Genomic DNA, 21,031 nt, shown 5'->3' on the forward strand with positions numbered 1-21,031 from the left:
ATAATACAATATAGACAGTAGATCTAGCACTCTGTCATGATATAATAGAGACATAGAGACATTATGTGTAGCTGGTCTGCCATAATACAATAGAGACATAGAGACAGTAGATCTAGCTGGTCTGTCATAATATATTAGAGACATAGAGACAGTAGATCTAGCTGGTCTGTCATAATATAATAGAGACAGTAGATCCAGCTGGTCTGTCATTATAAAATAGAGACAGCAGATCTAGAACTCTGTCGTAATATAATAGAGACATAGAGATAGTAGATCGAGCTGGATTGTCATATTATAATAGAGACAGTAGATCTAGCTGGTTTTTTCATAATATACTAAAGACAGTAGAACTAGCTGGTCTGTCATATATTAATAGAGACAGTAGATCTAGCTGGTCTGTCATAATATAATAGAGACAGTAGATCTAGCTGGTCTGACATAATATAATAGAGACATAGAGACAGTAGATCTAGCTGGTCTGTCATAATATAATAGAAACAGTAGATCTAGCTATTCTGTCATAATGTAATAGAGTGGGTGGAAATAGCTGGTCTATCATAATATAACATAGACAAAGCGAAAGTAGATCTAGCTGGTCTGTCATAATATAAAAGAGACAGTAGATCTAGCTTGTCTGTCATAATACAATAGAGACAGTATATCGATCTGGTCTGTCATAATGAGCTAGATCTACTCTCTCAATTATACTACGAAAGACCAGCTAGATTTACTGTCTCATATTATGACAGACCAGCTAGATCTATTGTCTCAACTCTATTATGACAGACCATCTAGATCTATTATCTCTATTAAATTATGACAGACCAGCTACATCTACTGTATTTATTATATTATGACAGACCAGCTAGATCTACCTTCTCTATTATACTACGAAAGACCAGCTAGATTTACTGTCTCTAGTATATTATGACAGACTAGCTAGATCTACTGTCTCTATTATATTATGACAGACCAACAAGATCTACTGCCTCAATTATATTATGACAGACCATCTAGATCTACCACCTCAATTGTATTTTGGCAGACCAGCTAGATCTATTGTCCCAATATATTGCTAAAGACCAGATAGATTTACTGTCTCTACTATATTATGACAGAGCAGCTAGATCTACTGACTCCATTATAATATGACAGACCATCTAGATCTACTGTGTCAATATTTCATGACGGACCTGCTACATCTACTGTCTGAATTATATTATGACAGACCAGCTAGAACTACTGTCTCTATTATATTATGACAGACCAGCTAGATCTATTGTCTCTATTATATTATGACAGACAAGCTACATCTACTGTATTTATTATACTATGACAGACCAGCTATGTCTATTGTCTCTAATATTTTATGACAGACCAGTTAGATCTACTTCCTCTACTATATTATGGCAGACTAGCTAGATCTACTGTCTCTACTATATTATGACAGACCAGCTAGATCTACTGTCTTCACTATTTTATGACAGACCAGCAAGATCTACTATCTCGATTATGTTATGACAGACCAGCTAGATCGACTGTCTCTAATATACTATGACATACCAGCAAGATCTTCTGTCTCAAAAATATTATGGCAGACGAGCATGATCTACTGTCTCTTTTATATTACGGCATACCAGCTAGATTTCCTGTCTGTATTATAATATGACAGACCAACTAGATCTACTATCTCAGATATTTTTTTAAATACCAGCTAGATCTGTCTCAAATATATTATGGCAGACCAGCAAGATCTACTGTCTCTTTTCTATTATGACAGACCAGCTAAAGCTACGGTCTCTATTAAATTATCGCAGACCAGCAAGATCTGCTCTCTCAATGTTGTTATGACAGACCAGCTTGATCTACAATCTCTATTATATTATGATAGACCAGCTAGATTTACTGTCTCTAGTATATTTTGACAGACGAGCTAGATCTACTGTCTCTACTATATTATGACAGACCAACTACATCTACAGTCTCTAATATATTATGATAGATATACTGTCACATTTATATTGACCGACCAGCTACTTCTACTGTCTTTATTATATTATGACACGCCAGCTAGAACTACTGTCTCTATTATATTATGACAGACCAGCTGGATCTGCTGTCTCTATTATAATATGACAGACCATCTAGATCTACTGTATAAATGTTGTTATGACGGACGAGCTATGTCTATTGTCTCTAATATTTTACGACAGACCAGTTAGATCTACTGTCTCAATTAGATTATGACAGACCAGCTAGACCTACTGTCTGTCTATATTATACTACAGCTAGATCTACTGTCTCAATTATATCATGACAGACAATCTAGATCTACTGTCTCTTCTTTATTATGAAAGACCAGCTACATCTACAGTCTCTAATATATTATGACAGACCAGCTATATTTACTGTCTCAATCATATTATGGCAGACCAGCTAGTCTACTGTCTCTACTACATTAACCTCCACATCACCAGAGGAACAGAGGAGAAGTAGGATAGGGGTACGGCTAAAGACTACACGAACTGGCCGTCTAGCATGTTCAGAACAGAGAGTAAAAGGAGCAGGTATCTGGGCACAATAGCATAGATTCAAGGCATAGTGCACAGACAAAGGTAAGGTAGGAAGTGAGCACATTGGAGGTAAACCTAGGCATTGAGTAATGAAGAGAGAGATATAGTCTCTAGAGATATTTAAACAAGGTGATGTCATCGCATATGTAGGAGGTGGAACAACATGGTTGGTTAAGGCACTTTGAGCAGGGCTAGAGGATCTACAGTGAAATAAGACGGTAATCACTAACCAGGACAGTAATGGAAGAGGCATATTGATATTAGAGAGAGGCATGCATAGCCAAGTGAACATATGGGTCCAGTGAGTGGATGGGCTGGCTGGGGACACGGCGATTCAGACAGTTAGCAGGCCGATGCTAACAGTTAGTAGGCCGGGAGTAAAGCAAGCTAGTAGCTAGCAGTTAGCAGGCCTGGTTAGCAAGCAAGCAGTTAGCATGGGCTAGCATGGGCTAGCAGTACAGACCGGGCAGGTAAGCTAGCAGTTAGCAGGCCAGGGCCGGCAGCTAGCAGTTAGTAGACCGGGGCAAGCTAGCAGATAGCAGGCCGGGATAGCAAGCAGTTAGCAGACCGGGTTAGCAAGCAAGCAGTTAGCAATGGCTAGCAGTTAGCAGACCGGGGAGGCAAGTTAGCAGACCGGGTTAGCAAGCAAGCAGATAGCAGGGGCTAGAAAGTTAGCCTTTGGGGGACGTCGCGATGGGGGTAAGTCTGTTTTTGCCTCTTTGTGCGTTGACATCGATAGAACAGTCGTGGAATTAGTAGGATTCCAAGTAGCTCTAGGTAGCTAGCAGGCCTAGCTGGATAGCATAATGGGCCTTCAGTGGGCGTCGCACCTGAGGGGCCTGTTGGAGTCCTCGGGCAGATTATGTCGGTATTCCAGTCATAGAGGATCTGCGAGGTTCCATGCCCCGTACCGGCTGTAGAAGGGGTCTGGATATTGTAGCCCAGGAGTATACTTCGGTGGTAGCACAGGAGCCCTGGCCGGGCTAACTTAATTTTATACTGTCTCTATTATATTATGACAGACCAGCTAGATCTACTGTCTCTATTATATTATGACAGACCAACTACATCTACTGTCTCTATTATATTATGACAGACCTCTATTATCTATGATGACAGATACTCTACCAGGCGAGCAAAACCTAGAGACTTCCTTAGATATCGTGCACCAGCTTTTGTTGACATAAATGCATAGGCCCCTTGGCACGTTCTGACCTTAGTTCTTTTCTCATGTCTTTGTTTTAGGTTGGTCAGGGTGTGAGTTGGGGTGGGTTGTCTATGTTCGTTTTTCAATGTTGTGTTTTGCATTTGGCCTGGTATGGTTCTCAATCAGAGGCAGGTGTCGTCAGTTGTCTCTGAGAATCATACTTAGGTAGCCTTTTCCCACCTGTGTTTCGTGGGTGATTGTTTTCTGTTTGTTTGTATCTGCACCAGACAGAACTGTTTTGTTCATTCACTTTGTTGTTTTTGATCAGTGTTCTATTAAAAATATGGACACTTACCACGCAGCGCATTCACTTACCACACTCACCTTCTTCCAACGACGAGTGCTAAACCCCTGCCCCGTGTCTTACCAGAGGCTGCTGTTCTGTCTTGCTGATGGCATGTATCCCTCCAGCTGTATGTTCTTAATGTCATCGTTCAGCCACGACTCAGTGAAACATAAGATATTAGTTTTTAATGTCCCGTTGGTAGGTTATACATGCTTTCAGCTCGTCCCATTTATTTTTCAGCGATTTAACATTAGCTAGCAGGACGGAAGGCAACGGCAGATTAGCCGCCTGATCCTCGCAAGGCACCCTGATCTTTTTCCACAAAATCTCAGTTTCCTTCTCCAGCGAAACACGGGGATCTGGGCCTGGACGGGTGTCTAGTAGTATATCCCTCCCGTCCGCCTAATTGAAGAACTCTTCGTCCAGTTTTAGGTGAGCAATCACAGTTCTGATGTCCAGAAGCTGTTTTCGGTCATAAGAGACGGTAGCAGCAACATTATGTACAAAACCAGTTACGAACAACGGGAAAAACAAACAAAATAGCATGGTTGGCCCTCCCCTCGGGCGCCACTCGAACTTCCAGATTAGTCAATACATTAGAAGGGATAGCCAAGGCCTACGGAGTGGCGCAGTGGTCAAAAGCACTATTGAGGTGTCAGTACAGACCCGGGGTCGTTTCCAGGCTGTCTTGCAGCCGGCCGTGACCGGGCGACGCATGAGGCAGCACACAATTGGTCCACCGTTGTCCGGGTTAGGTGAGGGTTTGGCTGGCAAGGATTTCCTTGTTTCATCGCACTCTAGCAACTCCTTGTGGCGGGCCAGTCACCTACAAGCTGACTCGGTTGCCAGTTGGACCGTGTTTCCTCCAACATATTGGTACGTCTGGCTTCTGGGTTGAGCGAGCAGTGCGGCTTAACAGGGTCGTGTTTCAGAGGACGCATGGCCTCCCCCGATTCCGTAGGTGAGTTGCAGCGATGGGATAAGACTGTAACTACCAATTGGGGAGAAAGAGGTAATTGTGAAGTCCATACATTTTCATACTGGTTCCCCTTGGTAATCAAACCCACAACTCTGGCATTGCAAGCGCCATGCTCTACCAACTGAGCTACACAGGTATACAGGGTATAAGTAGTGTATATATAATGAATCCTAGCATGTGAAGGGCTTCGGATTGCTTTATAGTATAAACGCCATAGTTAGTGGTAGCATTCTAAGAATTAAACAAGCTGGGATATTGGTAGAGGGCTAGACATGATGACTTATGCCGGCCATCTTGGGTGAATGTGATACGCAATAGGCCGGCAGCAAGCAATGGGTACCACATAGATACATGTGATATATGTGCATGCAAAGAGCAAACAACAAGCTGCACAAGAACTCACTACTGTAATGGTCCAGGTTACAAAATGGCTCAGTGACTCGTGTTTGCATCTCAATGTGAAAAAAACTGTTTGCATGTTCTTCACAAAGAGGGCAACAGATGCTACTGAGCCAGATGTCTGTGTCAGGGGAGAAGCTCCAGGTGGTATCCGATTTTAAGTACCTTGGCATCATACTTGATTCCAACCTCTCTTTTAAAAAGCATGTGAAAAAGGTAATTCAAATAACCAAATTCAACCTAGCTAATTTCCGATTTATACGAAATTGTTTGACTACAGAGGTAGCAAAACTGTACTTCAAATCTATGATACTCCCCCACTTAACATACTGCTTGACTAGTTGGGCCCAAGCTTGCTGTACAACATTAAAACCTATTCAGTCTGTCTACAAACAGTCTCTCAAAGTGCTTGATAGGAAGCCCAATAGCCATCATCATTGTCACATCCTTAGAAAGCATGAGCTCTTGAGTTGGGAAAATCTTGTGCAATACACCGACGCATGTCTTGTATTCAAGATCCTTAATGGCCTGGCTCCCCCTCCACTCAATATTTTTGTTAAACAGGAAACCCAGACATATGGCAGCAGATCCACAAGGTCTGCCATGAGAGGTGACTGTATAGTTCCCCTAAGGAAAAGCACCTTTAGTAAATCTGCATTCTCTGTGAGAGCTTCCCATGTCTGGAATACACTGCCATCAGACACACATAACTGCACCACATATCACACTTTCACAAAATGCTTGAAGACATGGCTAAAGGTCAATCAGATTTGTGAACATGGTCTCTAGCTGTGTGTTGCCGCTTTCCATGTTGTCTGTTGTCTGTAGCTTGTGAGGTGTGGAAACACTTTGTTGCTTTTATGAATTTTGTCTTGCTACTTTTTGTTTTATGTTGCTCTGTCTGTATGCTACGTCTTGCTTGTCCTATGTTGCTCTGTCTGTATGCTATGTCTTGCTTGTCCTATGTTGCTATGTCTTGCTTGTTCTATGCTGCTATTGTCTATATTGTAATTGTTTTTAATAACCTGCCCAGGGACTGCGGTTGAAAATTAGCCGGCTGGCTAAAACCGGCACTTTTACTGAAACGTTGATTAATGTGCACTGTCCCTGTAAAAATAAAAAATAAACTCAACTCAACTCATAGCCTGAACATGTAAACTATCCCAAAGGGCAGATTAAACAATGTAGGCAATATGGCTAGTACAGGGCATGACTTACTAGCAGATTATAAATCCACGGCAGAAATTTGATTTAGGCTTTTATCCAAGCCCCCTGTAATACACACATTAGGTTAGAGAGGCTGGAGCAGAGGGCAGCCACATTGCAGAACCCAACGAGCAGTTTTTTAAGTTCCTTGCTAACTGGAACATAGGCAGTAGGTGGCACCTGAGATATTGACGCCAACAACCCTACGGTTGCAGGCTCACTTCCTGACAGATTTTTTTCCTCTGTCGGCACTGGGATTCAAACAGGCAAACCTCCAGTTGCTAACCCGCTTTTCTAACCTCGAGGCTCAGGCTGCCATATTGAATGAGTCATGTATAAGCATAGAGTCACATAGGAAAATGAGCCTATATAAGAGATGAAATAAGTCTATCAATGAAACCTAACATTAGTTTGTCTCTAACTCCCAGGCCTGAGAGAGGTATGAGACCAAGGGTTTTGCCTCGTTAAATAAAGGTTAAATCATATAAATAAAAATCCCCAGGGGGCAGCAGAAACCAGGTTAGGTGATGTGCTCTTCCAGGAAGTCTTGATAATTACTCAGGTGTGAGCACTCAGGATTTGTTGGCAGTCTGGGAGCGAGAAGAGTCCAGAAGTCTTTCAAATAGCTTTTTACAAATATTTTTGGATTGTGCATATTTATTTTTGTCAACGACCAAGTGGTCAAGAGCTGGCCCTGAACTCGGTAAGTTTGCGATCTCCTGAGCACATGTATATAATACACGGTCCTGATTTCGCACGTCAACCAGTTATAAGAGTCAAGTCATAGTTTTTGTTTTTTTAAACGCTGTGATGGAAACAGGAAGTTTCCGTACAATTTATCAAATGCTGAGAATCTTCTTGTTCGACATTGTGATCTTTTTGTGTTGGTAAAATTAATTTCGCGAGAAAATGCGGTGGAAATGCTTTAACGCGCAATTATAGATACTATAACCATCCTATCGAAGTAAACTTGGAGTGACCTGATATGGTGTGTGGCCCTCCCACTACAACTCAGGAAACCATGCAGTTTATTAGGCAACAGATTAAATCATTTGTTATGAACTTAACAGGGTAGTGAAAGTGCATCTAGATGCTCCTTTACAATGAATATCGAGGGCATTCTGCTGACATGATGATCGATGCTTGACTGCTGTTTGACAAATAAAAATATTCTCGCTCTTATCCATAATAATATCATGTAGACGAGACAACCCGCACAGCCTACCCATACTGTATCTGCTACCTTTTGGCTAAACTGCACGTGTCAAGACCAGTATAGGCACACTGGCTATTTAACGCAACATTTGGGACAAATCTATCCGTACAGTTGAATGTGATGCAAACGCGTTAAATTTATGATTTTTTTTATTCGGTCGATAAACTTAAGTGAAACATTACTTTGTGTGCCCTACATAATGCACAGATTTTTATCAAGTCAGTTTGGAACCAGAAAATGTACATGTTTTCTTTGAGTTTTATAATATTTTAATAAAAATCTGTCAACTTTTTGGATGGAAACCTAGCAAAATATTCACATTTTTAAATCATGTTACAGACCAGTTAAGGCCTAGGACCGCGTTCCTGATAACTTCATGAGACCTTGTCTGACTGACTAATCAGGCTGTAATGCACAATGAATTCATATACTGTACACAGTCTGAAACCTTGCAGTGCAAAATTGTGTAAATATAAATACAAGACAGAATGTTGAATACAATTACATATCAACTTACTCTACAGGAAAGTATTGTTCCCCCATTTATTTTAGTGCCTTTAAGTATATGGTTCGGTCAGTTTATATTTCGGTGTGTGTTTTCAGTCTAACACACATGATTTAAACACTTGCATAATATGTAAACAATAGCCGAAAGTTACCTGACCGCTGACTGAACATTTTAAATGAGTTTCCTCGCATTCAGCTGGCAATGCCAAACATACCATCTCTCAATAAAGTCTGGTTAACAAAACTATCCTGTGTATTTTTTGCATCTAATAAAAGCAGCTGAAGGACCAACCACACAGACAACCGGTAGAGTCGGTTTTAAATCAAATGTATTCAACATTCTGGCTTGAAAGGAACATTGCCATTATTTTACACTCCAATGGTTCAGGCTGTATGAAACCAATGAATTGCACTGGAGTAAAGTACTTTGTTTTGGGGGGTATCTGTACTTTACCATTTCTATTTTTGACAACTTTTACTAAAATGCATTCCTAAAAAAAAAAGTACTTTTTACTCCATACATTTTCACTGATGCCCAAAAGTACTCGATTCTCTCACTCGCTCTCACACACACACACACACACACATGGGGCTTTATTGGCATGGGATACATGTGTTAACATTTCCAAAGCAAGTGAGGTACGTAATAAACAATAAAAATTAACAGTAAACATTACACATACAGAAGTTTCAAAACAATAAAGACATTACAAATGTCACATTAAGTGTATATATACAGTGTTGTAACGATGTACAAATGGTTAAGGGTACACAAGGGAAAATAAATATGGGTTGTATTTACAATGGTGTTTGTTCTTCACTGGTTGCCCTTTTCTTGTGGCAACAGGTCACAAATCTTGCTGCTGTGATGGCACACTGTGGAATTTCACCCAGTAGATATGGGAGTTTATCAAAATCGTTTTTTTTTTTCCGAATTCTTTGTGGATCTGTGTAATCTGAGGGAAATATGTGTATTTGTCTCTATGGTCATACATTGGACAGGAGGTTAGAAGTGCAGCAGTATCTCTCTATTGTGATGTTTGCTTATTATAAGGAATTTGAAATCATTTATACTTGTGATACTTAAATATCAAAAGTAAATGTAATTGCTAAAATATACTTAAGTATATTTAAAACCAAATACTTTTTTACTTTTACTCAAGTAGTATTTTTCTGGGTGACTTTTACTTGATTAATTTACTTTTAAGAAGGTATCTTTACTCCAGTATGACAACTGGACGCTTTTACACCACTGCTGATTTGTGTAAAACAGCCTGATTAATCAGACAACATAAGACCCTTAGACAGCAATATTAGGTCATGCAACACACGCTAGTCTCACTCTACACAATGGCCAAAACAGAGCAGTATCAAGTACCAGTGGAAGGAACTGCCCAGAAACGGATTGACCATTGAATTCTCTAGCTCTCAACTGCCCATTTGCACATAATTTCAGTTTTTCAGCATAAATTTGCATGAGTTTGTTTTCTTCATTCCTGTGTCTGTGGCTTCCTGATATTGAAAAAAAATGTTTTTATATATAATTGTAGACTAATTGGTCTTTTGACCAATCAGATCTTTTCACGTCAGAGCTTTTTCAGAGCGGTCAAAATACCAATTAGTGAAATGAAGATCAGAATTAGACTGTCTTTACACAGGCAGTCCGTTTCCTCTGCAGCATTTCAGTGAGTGTCTGTGTGACTGCCTCCCAGCAGGGAGGGGTAGTTGGCTCTAGCTGAGCTGATAGTTCCTGTTTTCAGCTATTCACAGAGCTTGGGTTAGGTGCTCGTCTCCTTCCTGTTCCTGATTTATTTTGTAAAGGAAAGTTTCTCTCTCTCTCTGAACACCTCTATAGAAGCAGTGTAAATTCAGATGCATATCCCAGATTAAACCAAGGTATCCTCTTTTAAAGAAGCATTTTCTACGCCCTGACTGGTTAGTCTTCTCTACACTCTAATACTAGTAAGTAACCTTTTTAGAGATGTGTTGGTATGTAATGTTCTCCACCATTCCTGCCTTGGGTGTCAGTTTTTCACCTGGAGCCATTGTTTAAGGTCTGTGATCCTGTTGAACCTGATTGACTGGGTGCTTCCAAGCTGCTCAAGCATAACTAGGCTACATCGGTCTTTTAATCTAGATGTCTGATCAGCCTTAGCTACATCTGTCTTCATATCTAGCTTTCTGCTCAGCCATAAATGTATCTGTCTTCTAACTGTCTGCTCGGCCATAACTACAGTACATATGTCTTCAAATCTAGCTCTGCTCAGCCATAAGCACACCTGTCTTCTAATCTAGCTGTTTGCTCAGCCATAACTACAGAGCATATGTCTTCTAGTCTAGCTGTTTGCTCAGCCATAACTACAGAGCATATGTCTTCTAGTCTAGCTGTTTGCTCAGCCATAACTACAGAGCATATGTCTTCTAATCTAGCTGTTTGCTCAGCCATAACTACAGAGCATATGTCTTCTAATCTAGCTGTTTGCTCAGCCATAACTACAGAGCATATGTCTTCTAGTCTAGCTGTTTGCTCAGCCATAACTACAGAGCATGTCTTCTAGTCTAGCTGTTTGCTCAGCCATAACTACAGAGCATATGTCTTCTAGTCTAGCTGTTTGCTCAGCCATAACTACAGAGCATATGTCTTTTAGTCTAGCTGTTTGCTCAGCCATAACTACAGAGCATATGTCTTCTAGTCTAGCTGTTTGCTCAGCCATAACTACAGAGCATATGTCTTCTAGTCTAGCTGTTTGCTCAGCCATAACTACAGAGCATATGTCTTTTAGTCTAGCTGTTTGCTCAGCCATAACTACAGAGCATATGTCTTCTAGTCTAGCTGTTTGCTCAGCCATAACTACAGAGCATGTCTTCTAGTCTAGCTGTTTGCTCAGCCATAACTACAGAGCATGTCTTCTAGTCTAGCTGTTTGCTCAGCCATAACTACAGAGCATGTCTTCTAGTCTAGCTGTTTGCTCAGCCATAACTACAGAGCATGTCTTCTAGTCTAGCTGTTTGCTCAGCCATAACTACAGAGCATATGTCTTGTAGTCTAGCTGTTTGCTCAGCCATAACTACAGAGCATGTCTTCTAGTCTAGCTGTTTGCTCAGCCATAATGAGGATACAGTGCGTTCGAAAAGTATTCAGACCCTTTTTCCACATTTTAAGTTACAGCCTTATTCTAAAATTGAATAAAAACATTTATCTACACACAAAATCAAATGACAAAGCGAAAACAAGTTTTTAGACATTTTATAACACATGGTATAGATGGTACTATACATACTGTATGTTAAGGCTTTAGGTCTTTGCTCCATCCCCAGCTACCCTGGTGTGACCTGAGGCTCAGCCGACGTCATGGCTATCTCTCCCACCGTAACCCTCCACCTGGACGATGGTGTGGTGCGTGGCCTGGACCTGCAGTCCTGTGCTGTCCAGCTGTGTAAAGGACATGGTCACTGTGTGGTTCAGGGACAGGCCACCACCTGTGAGTGTATCCTGGGGTACAGAGGAGAGTTCTGCCATGAGAGTGTCAATGAGGCAATCGGTGTTCCGCTCACCCTGGGGGTAGTGGCCTTTATCGTTGGCATCCTCATCGTCTCCTTCCTCATTGCGTTCATCAGGCAGAGGGTCAAGGTCAAAAGGTGGTAACTATAGAATTATTATCATCATTAAATATAAATACAGCCAACTGAACGTATGGTGAAACGGTCCTCCTGTACCTGGAACACTTGTGCTAATGTTTGTGTCGTTATAGGAAAGCTGCAGCCAAGGATTCAAGTGGTTTAGAGAAAGACATTCTGTAGCACCATCAAGGTAGGACATTCAACCACGTTCTCACACAATAATTAGCAATAAGTGAACCATAACTCATGCCACAAACATGAATTTCATGTTAAGAAAAAAACTGGTATGATGTTATTTACAGTAGTTAAAACAATTTGTATAAATGTTTTAAAGTTTCTGAAGTCTTTAACATGTCTAGTGAACTGAATGTCTGTTCTCTGGGATTTTAATGTCATTGTCACACTCTTCTTGTAGGTTTGGTTGACGGTCCAACATCAGAGCACATCCCCTTCATCCGGCTTTATCCCCAGTATAAACAATTATATACTGTAGTACTCTTCATTTGAACTACATGCGCTAGTGTTAACTACTATACCATAGCACTACTTATATAAACAACTATGCTGCGGTACTAATAGAAATACATATATGGTGGGACGACTGTTTTTGGCGATAGCTGTGTTCGAATACTAACAAACTGTATACTACATACTTAATAAGTGTATATTACATACTATATACTGTTTGTTGATTTTTAGTATACTGTAAATTACCGGTATCCTTTCAGTTGATTGTACTAGCGCTTCACCTGTCTATCTGTAGTTGATGCTGTTGCTATACAACTTCTTGTTAGCATAGCTAACAAATTACTAGCTAGACGTTTTACGACTTCATTGAGAACCCACAACGGCTATACCACTTAGCTAAGCAAAGATAGCATATAGTTAATATACTGGCAAGTTTGTATTAGTAGCTAGCTAACATACGGTACCTACAAGCAACTGCTGTTATGATACGCTATACAGTTCTATGCTAACAAACTGTCAGCGAACGTAACGTGACTTATTTGAAAAGTCGTTACTCCAGAGTGGTGCAGCAGTCTAAGGCACTGCATCTCAGTGCTAAAGGTGTCACTACAGACCCTGGTTCGATTCCAGGCTGTATCACAACCGACCATGATTAGGAGTCCCATAGGGCGGCGCACAATTGGCCCAGGGTCGTTAGGGTTTGGCCGGGGTAGGCCGTCATTTTAAATAAGAATTTGTTCTCAACTGACTTGCCTAGTTAAACCCCAATATTAAAGGTTACATAAAAATGAAATTTCTCAACAATTTCCTTCCGTTTGAGCCTGGCCTGACTGGCTTACCTCCTTTAGAGCCTGGCCTGACTGGTTAGTTGCCTGACTGTTAGTGTTATCTGACTCAGGACAAGTGATTGAAAGACACACCTAAGGAGTGGAAACATTTAACACATTTTCTCCAAAACATGACAGGAATTTCAACGCTGGTAAACCAGTCAGTCCAACAGTGTTTTTCATTGGCAACAGAAAGCATCCGCTGGGGATTGAGGTTTGAAAATAAACACTGTTTTATACAGGCTGTAGTGTTCGTCAAAACAGGTTTCGTCTTGCATACTTAGGATTGCATGACTATCCCTATTGTGCTGCTGAGTGCCTTAGATCAAAGTGAATGTTATTGTCCAACATCAGAGCTAGGCCTTTTCATTGGCTCCACCCCTGGTACATATATAAATAACTATATTCTGTAGTACTCGTCATATAAACAACTATATACTGTAGTACTCTTCATGTAAACTATATATTGTAGTACTATTCATATAAACCAAATAATTATATACACGACTACTGTATACAGTATACTGAAGTACTATTCATATAAACAACTATATACTGTAGTACTTTTAATACGAGCAACTAAAAACTTTAGTACTATTTATATTACCAACTATATACTGTAGTACTATTCATATAAACTACATGCGCTAGTACTACTAGTGTTAACTACTATACAATAGGACTTCTTATATAAATACATATGCTGTGGTACTATGCTGTGGTATCCTGGCCTGTCTAGTTTATATGGTGATACATGCTGTTATGACTGATTAGTGTGGTGATGCACTCTGTTTCCTAACTTGTTTGTGTTGCTTGTGGCTGTGTTGCTTGTGGTTTGTTGCCTGATTGTTGCCTGACTTGTTTGTGTTGCTTGTGGTTGACTGGTTTGTGTTGCTTGTGGCTGTGTTGCCTGATTGTTGCCTGACTGGTTTGTGTTGCTTGTGGTTGTTGCTTGTGGTTTGTGTTAACTGATTTTGTGTTGCCTGACTTAGTGTTATCTCTGACTCATCAGTGATTAATAGACCTAAGCAATGGCAACATTCAGTTGCTCCAAAACATGACAGGAATTCCAACTGAGCTTTTCATTGGCCACAAAGGTTTGAAAATATACACTGTATACAAGTCTGGTCCCCTCGCTGATATAATTTTCTCTTGTAACTGTAAACTCAAGTGAGTTTTTGTCTTAATTTCAAGCTGCTCCAGTCTCTCCCTCTAGAGGTTGGTGAGAACATAATGGAAGCCTGTCCAGTCATGGACCTTCGGATCATACAACCGCCTTGTTAATTCCATGTGGATAAAATGCTATTATGTTCTTGAATAATTATTGTAGAAGCATTGCAAACAAAATATTTTATCCATTGTATTTTTTAAGCTTTGTTCTTGTATCTGAATTTTGGATATGCTTAAACCTGGGCAAATTCACATTAAAACACTGTTTACTTCTGTGTGATCAATGTCTCCTAGTGGTATCCTTTTAAACGGATTGTTTATCACATTTGTCAAACCCATCACATTTTGTAGAACTAACCTGTAGATCACTAGGCCTAGTTTTTACCTGTTTATGACATCCATGTACTTGGCCAACAAAACAACTTGTTAGCATTCCTAGAGTAGAAAGCAGGGTTTGGAACAAATTATTTTACAATTGTTTTGTTCAACTCTTCTGACCAGCAAAATAAAGTTCTGAACTGGTTTGAAGCAACAACAAAAAATGTACCAGTATATATTCCTTTTTATAACCTGTCAAATAAACTTAAAAAAAAACACATTTAACCTATTAAATGACTTCACCGATCAGTGCGGATAGAGCAGTTAAGATAGATCAAATGTGTGATGGACAGACAAGTGCACCAGAAGGGCAGCGGCATTAAAAACACGTCTTACCTTTTTTGTAGTTAATAAATCGAACAGGGAACGTGATAACTAGGCCTATAGTATCCTTAACTAGCCCTGAAAAAGTGAATCCATTCTCGTCTAGCTAATTAAAAATCTATCTTCTGAATCAATCTTGTACTGTAAAAAATCTTGTACTGTAAAAATCTTGTACTGTAAAAAGCTCACTGGTCACCATAGCAGCACGCACGCGCTCCAGCAGGTATATTTCACTGGTCAGCCCCAAAGCCAACTCGCCCTTTGGCTGCCTTTCCTTCCAGTTCTCTGCTAAATAGCACACCCAACTACCTCATCTCCATATAATTACTTACCCTCTTGCTCTTTTGTATCCCAGTATCTCTACTTGCACATCTATCACTCGTGTTTAATTGCTAAATTGTAATTATTTTGCCACTATGGCCTATTTATTGCCTTACCTCCCTAATCTTATTACCTTTGTGTAACAGTATAATTTTAAACCGTCCCCTCGCCCATACCCGGGCGCGAACCAGGGACCTTCTGCACATATCAACAACTGACACCTACGAAGCGTCGTTACCCATCGCTCCACAAAAGCCACGGCCCTTGCAGAGCAAGGGGAACTACTACTTCAAGGTCTCAGAGCAAGTGACATCACTGATTGAAACGCTATTTAGCGCCCACGCTAACTAAGCTAGCCGTTTCACATCCGTTACATTTGCACACAAAATATATAGGTTATTCTATTGTGTTATTGACAACATTTGTTTATCCCGTGTGTAACTCTCTGTCGTACTGCTTTGCTTTATCTTGGCCAGGTCGCAGTTGTAAATGAGAACTTGTTCTCAACTGGCCGACCTGGTTAAATAGAGGTTAAATACATTAAAAAAAGCTTGTCCTGTCAGTACAGTAGCCTCTGCTTCAGAAGGGGTAGGGGAAGGCAGCCTAAACATGCTCAGTCAAAGTTTTCAGGCAGACACTGGAATATGTTTTACTGACAGTGAGGGCTTTGCATAGGAGCTTTGTTTTTCTTTTTGTGGGATTAGAAACAAATGCCTGGAATGTAAAATAACGTTATTAACTGGTTCCCATGCTTTTAAAATAATGGTTCTGTTCCAGAATAGTATGGATCACTTTCTTTTTCGGTTGGATCACTTTTTCGGTTCTGTTCCCTGAACCAGTTACAATCCCCGGTGGAAAGTATAACATTTTCTATTTACAAAAACACTAAACATGTCATTTGTTGACATTTAATCAAGGAACAGTGGTAGCAGATGTTGGCGTGACCAATCATGTCCCGCATTTTGTCCCGCAACCAAACAATCATGTCCCACATTTTATCAACAAATTAAAACACCAATTTAACAAAAAATGGTACATTTGTCACGTATATTAGACCTAATATAATTTGAGAATTGACATTCCAACCTGTAACGTTGCACTTATAACAAGATATATCATAAAGATGTGGTGCTGGTGATGTTAAGCACCCCAAAATATGAATGTGTAGGCTACACTGTATCGCAAAATCAGCCCCTGGCGGATGTCTGGCAACTCCAATTCAATTGGACACCTGTGATTTCTGTTTCACTATTCTGTCTTGTAGCTTAACCTCGGTCTGTAGAGTCAAACTACTGTCGTTTAACTGTTAATTCAACATGTCAACCCTCAGTAGGAATGAATAGAATATATTAAACAGAAAAACACTAAAAAGTTGATTTAATAAAACCCCTTGTATCCTACAGTAAGAACATGTAGGCCTAGCAGCCCTAAATAAAATCACTTACAGTAGAATCATAACATGTAGGCCTAGCAGTAGGATAACTTGTAGGCTAAACAGCCCTTAATAAAATGTTTTCCATTTAGGTTAGTAACATGGAGTCTGAGCAGCCTGTCCTCCTGGAATAGAATGTAAAGTGCATTTAGACAGTTAAGTCGACTGATTTGAGCACACAGATCCTGACCCATCCAATATTTAAGTGTGTGTGTATATAGTATTCAGACCCCTTGACCTAACACATTATATACACCATAATCACCATAATCACAAGGCGAAAACAGGTTCTTAGAATTGTTCTTGTATTCAGACCCTTTTCTGTGAGACTTGAAATTGAGCTCAGGTGCATCCTGTTTCCATTGATAATCTTTTAAATGTTTCTCAATCAAATTTTATTTGTCACATACACATGGTTAGCAGATATTAATGCGAGTGTAGCGAAATGCTTGTGCTTCTAGTTCCGACTATGCAGTAATATCTAACAAGTAATCTAACCTAGCAATTTCACAACTACCTTATCACACAAGTAAAGGAATGAATAAGAATATGTACATAAAAATAAATGAATGAGCGATGGCCGTGCAGCATAGGCAAGATGCAGTAGACAGTATATACATATGAGATGAGTAATGTAGGGTATGTAAACATTATATAAAGTGGCATTGTTTAAAGTGGCTAGTGATGTATTTATTACATAAATTTGTCATTATTAAAGTGGCTAGAGATGAGTCAGTATGTTGGCAGCAGCCAGTCAATGGCTAAAACTTGATTGGAGTCCACCTGTGGTCAATTAAATTGATTGGACATGATTTGGAAAGGCACACACCTGTCACAATTGACAGTGCATGTCAGAGCAAAAAACCAAGCCATTAGGTCGAAGAAATTGTCCGTTGAGCTCCGAGTCAGGATTGTGTTGAGGCACAGATTTGGGGAAGGGTACCAAAACATTTCTGCAGCATTGAAGGTCCCCAAGAACAGTGGCCTCATTCTTAAATGGAATATGTTTGGAACTACCAACACTCTTCCTAGAACTTGTTGCCCAGCTGAGCAATCGGGGGAGAAGGGCCTTTGTCAGGGTGGTGGCCAGAGTCTGATGGTCACAGACAGAGCTCTGGAGTTTCTCTGTGGAGATGGGAGAACCTTCCAGAAGGACAATCATCTCTGCAGCACGCCACCAATCAGGCCTTTATGGTTGAGGGGCCGGACGGAAGCCACTCCTCAGTAAAAGGCACATGACAGCCCAGTTGGAGTTTGCCAAAAGGCACCTAAAGGACTCTGACCATGAGAAACAAGATTCTCTGGTCTGATGAAACCAAGATTCAAATCTTTAGCCTGAATGCCAAGCGTCACGTTGGGAGGAAACCTGGCACCATCCCTACGGTAAAGCATGGTGGTGGCAGCATCATGCTGTGGGGATGTTATCAGCGGCAGGGACTGGGAGACTAGTCAGGATTGAGGGAAAAATGAGCGGAGCAAAGTACAGAGATCCTTGATGAAAACCTGCTTCAGAGCACTCAGGACCTCAGACTGTGGCAAAGGTTCACTTCCAACAGGACAACGACCCTAAGCACACAGGCAAGACAACGTAGGAGTGGCTTCGGGACAAGTCTCTGGATGTCCTTGAGTGGCCCAGCCAGAGCTCGGACTTGAACCCGATGGAACATCTCTGGAGAGACCTGGAAATAGATGTGCAGAGACGCTCCCCATCCAACCTGACAGAACTTGAGGATCTGCAGAGAAAAATGGGATAAACTCCCCAAATACAGGTGTACCAAGCTTATAGCATTATACCCAAGACTCGAGGCTGTAATTACTGCCAAAGGTGCTTAAACAAAGAACTGAGTCAAGGGTCTGAATACTTATGTAAATGTAGTATTTATTTTTTATAAATTAGCAAACATTTCTAAAAGCCTGTTTTTGCATTGCCATTACAGGGTAGTGTGTGTAGATTGATGGGAAAAAAAAACAATTTTATAAATGTTATAAGGTTGTAACCTAACAAAATGTAGAAAAAGTCAAGGGGTCTGAATACTTCCCGAAGGCACTGCATTCCATGTTCTTTGGCGCTGGCATTGTAATTTGTAAATAATGTTACATCTTCAAATACAAACATGCCATAGGCCACATCATAGGCATATTCCCAAAAGTGTGAAATAATTTATATTTCTATCATATTCACCCAAACAACAAGATTAGGTCTAGTTTTATGGTTAAAACGACATGCCTACATGTAGAGGTAAATGTCATTTTATTGGTAGATATGTAATGTTACTGTGTAGTGCTATAGTATACATGTCACACCTATCAATGGCAACTGGCCCACTTCACCATAATGTCCTCACAGATCAACGTCATAAGCGGGTCGTCTTCCTCCGTACGAGGTGCTCTTTGCCCGGGGGAAGTCCGCCTCGTCTTCCATGGAGTCTTTAGAGTAGGGGACGCTGCTAGCGCTACTCCGGGTTCGGGCTATGCTCGGCACCTCGATGCGGCGCGGTGGGGGTTTGGTGTTTCTGAAGTGTGCTGTGGTCTCCGAGATTCGCGTCTCTCCGCGGTTCTTACCGCCACAGCAACGACATATCCCAATGAACATGACCAAGCCGCCCAGTAGCTCGAAGATGCCCCCGATGTATCCCAAAATAATACAGTAGCCAACGCGAATGTCGGTGCTGGATGCGGCGATGTCCTTGAAGATGTGAGTGTACCATGCAATAGGGATGATCGTCAAGACTCCAGACAGAAAGATGAGCATTCCCCCCAGCCCGGCTACTGTCCAGTTCGGGCGGTCTTTCCAGCACCTTACCCCGGGGGTTGCCGTGGCCAGCCCAATCAGAGTCAATATCAGAGACGCTACCATCAAGCCCTGGGCGACCGCTATAATCTGGTTGTTGAAGTACGCCTCGTCCTTTTGGTTACATTGGTTTACTTGGGACGAGCTGGACGTCTTGCATATGTCCCAGATGCCTTGTTGTAGGAACGTATCAACCGGCAGTAAGGCGATAGTGTTGATGGTTCTCCAGTTGGGAGCCACTGTCGCTGTGAGGTTTAGGATCCAGCCGCAAGGGGCAAGGACCATTCCGAAGATAAAAATGCCCGGGGTGCGCATCGAAGTGCGGATCCACTGCTCCGCGTGGCTCGGCATGGCTTCTGGACTGCTGTTACTAACTTGTTAAGGTGATACAGCAGCACTAGTCAGTCTAAGTAAACTAAAGTTGACAGTCTGGAGTGTTGTCTTAAAAACTTGTCCGACTGAAACTGGGGAGGTGGTACGGTGATAATAAATTGGGTGTGGTTTCACTTTGAAAGAGCACCTGTTGCATCTGCTTTAGACAGCTTCTAATCTCGTCCAATTTGATATAGGCTATTATACGACTCTCATTTCATATTTGTATCTAAATGTTGGGCTTCAGTATGCTATATGTATGCTATATCATCCTAGTTAATGATATTTGAAAATACACGCACATTATATTAAACAAATATATATTTCCCGCCTTTTCATTTTCGTGTCAATCTCCTTATGTTATAACATATTGGCAGTTTAGCCTAATAAGAAAGGAACCAATCACGATGATGCATTTAACTGACTGTGAGTAATATCAATAGGTTTTATGTTATGGCTTCCTCGAAGCTAACAGCCTGACTAGGAATGTGGTCACCAGATGACTTCCTCAACTGAGAATGTTCTGGAATGTGGCTCTACAGGAACTGGCCTGTCATGGTGGTGGTGATGACGATGAAACAGTCAATTGATGCAGGGATAATTAAACGTTTGGTCCTACACTCTAAAAATGTTTAACTTTATTAGTATTTCATACAGCATAGTATACCTGTCTGCATGGGCAGATTGGGCTGGGCCATCTTTCTTTTAATAGGGTGGGCTGGTCTCTCACACAGTGCCTTCAGAAAGTAGTCACACCCCTTTACTTATTCCCCCACATTTTCTTGTTAAAAAGTGTGATTCAAATGGATCTAATTGCCCTTTTTTGTCAACAGTCTACATGAATATGCATATGAATGTCAAAGTGGAAGAAAAATTCTAACATTTGTATGAGTCAAAACATGTTACATTCACCTGGGATTACTTTCTAAATGAGTCTCTAAGAGCTTTCCATAC

General features: G+C 40.9%; 1 protein-coding gene and 1 long non-coding RNA gene across 4 annotated transcripts; one reads left to right on the top strand and one right to left on the bottom strand.

The window, feature by feature from the left end:
• The first annotated feature begins 7,182 nt into the window (after positions 1-7,182).
• On the top strand, positions 7,183-14,739 carry LOC110523096. 3 transcript variants are annotated; one of them, XR_002473398.2, is made up of 5 exons: positions 7,183-7,353; positions 10,229-10,335; positions 11,692-12,012; positions 12,126-12,184; positions 12,410-14,739. It is a non-coding gene; the product is annotated as an uncharacterized LOC110523096 (long non-coding RNA). The 3 variants fall into 3 exon arrangements; XR_002473397.2 differs by lacking the exon at positions 10,229-10,335 and having other exon boundaries at positions 7,186-7,353; XR_002473396.2 differs by lacking the exon at positions 7,183-7,353 and having other exon boundaries at positions 10,102-10,335.
• Positions 14,740-18,773: 4,034 nt separating this feature from the next.
• On the bottom strand, positions 18,774-20,172 carry LOC110523086 (claudin-23). Its single transcript, XM_021601501.2, has one exon. It carries the CDS (start codon positions 20,054-20,056, stop codon positions 19,256-19,258), a length of 801 nt encoding a protein of 266 aa, XP_021457176.2. The 5' UTR covers positions 20,057-20,172; the 3' UTR covers positions 18,774-19,255.
• Between the last annotated feature and the right edge of the window lie 859 nt (positions 20,173-21,031).

Source organism: Oncorhynchus mykiss, chromosome 5 (genome assembly GCF_013265735.2).
Source record: "Oncorhynchus mykiss isolate Arlee chromosome 5, USDA_OmykA_1.1, whole genome shotgun sequence".
NCBI lineage: Eukaryota > Metazoa > Chordata > Actinopteri > Salmoniformes > Salmonidae > Oncorhynchus > Oncorhynchus mykiss.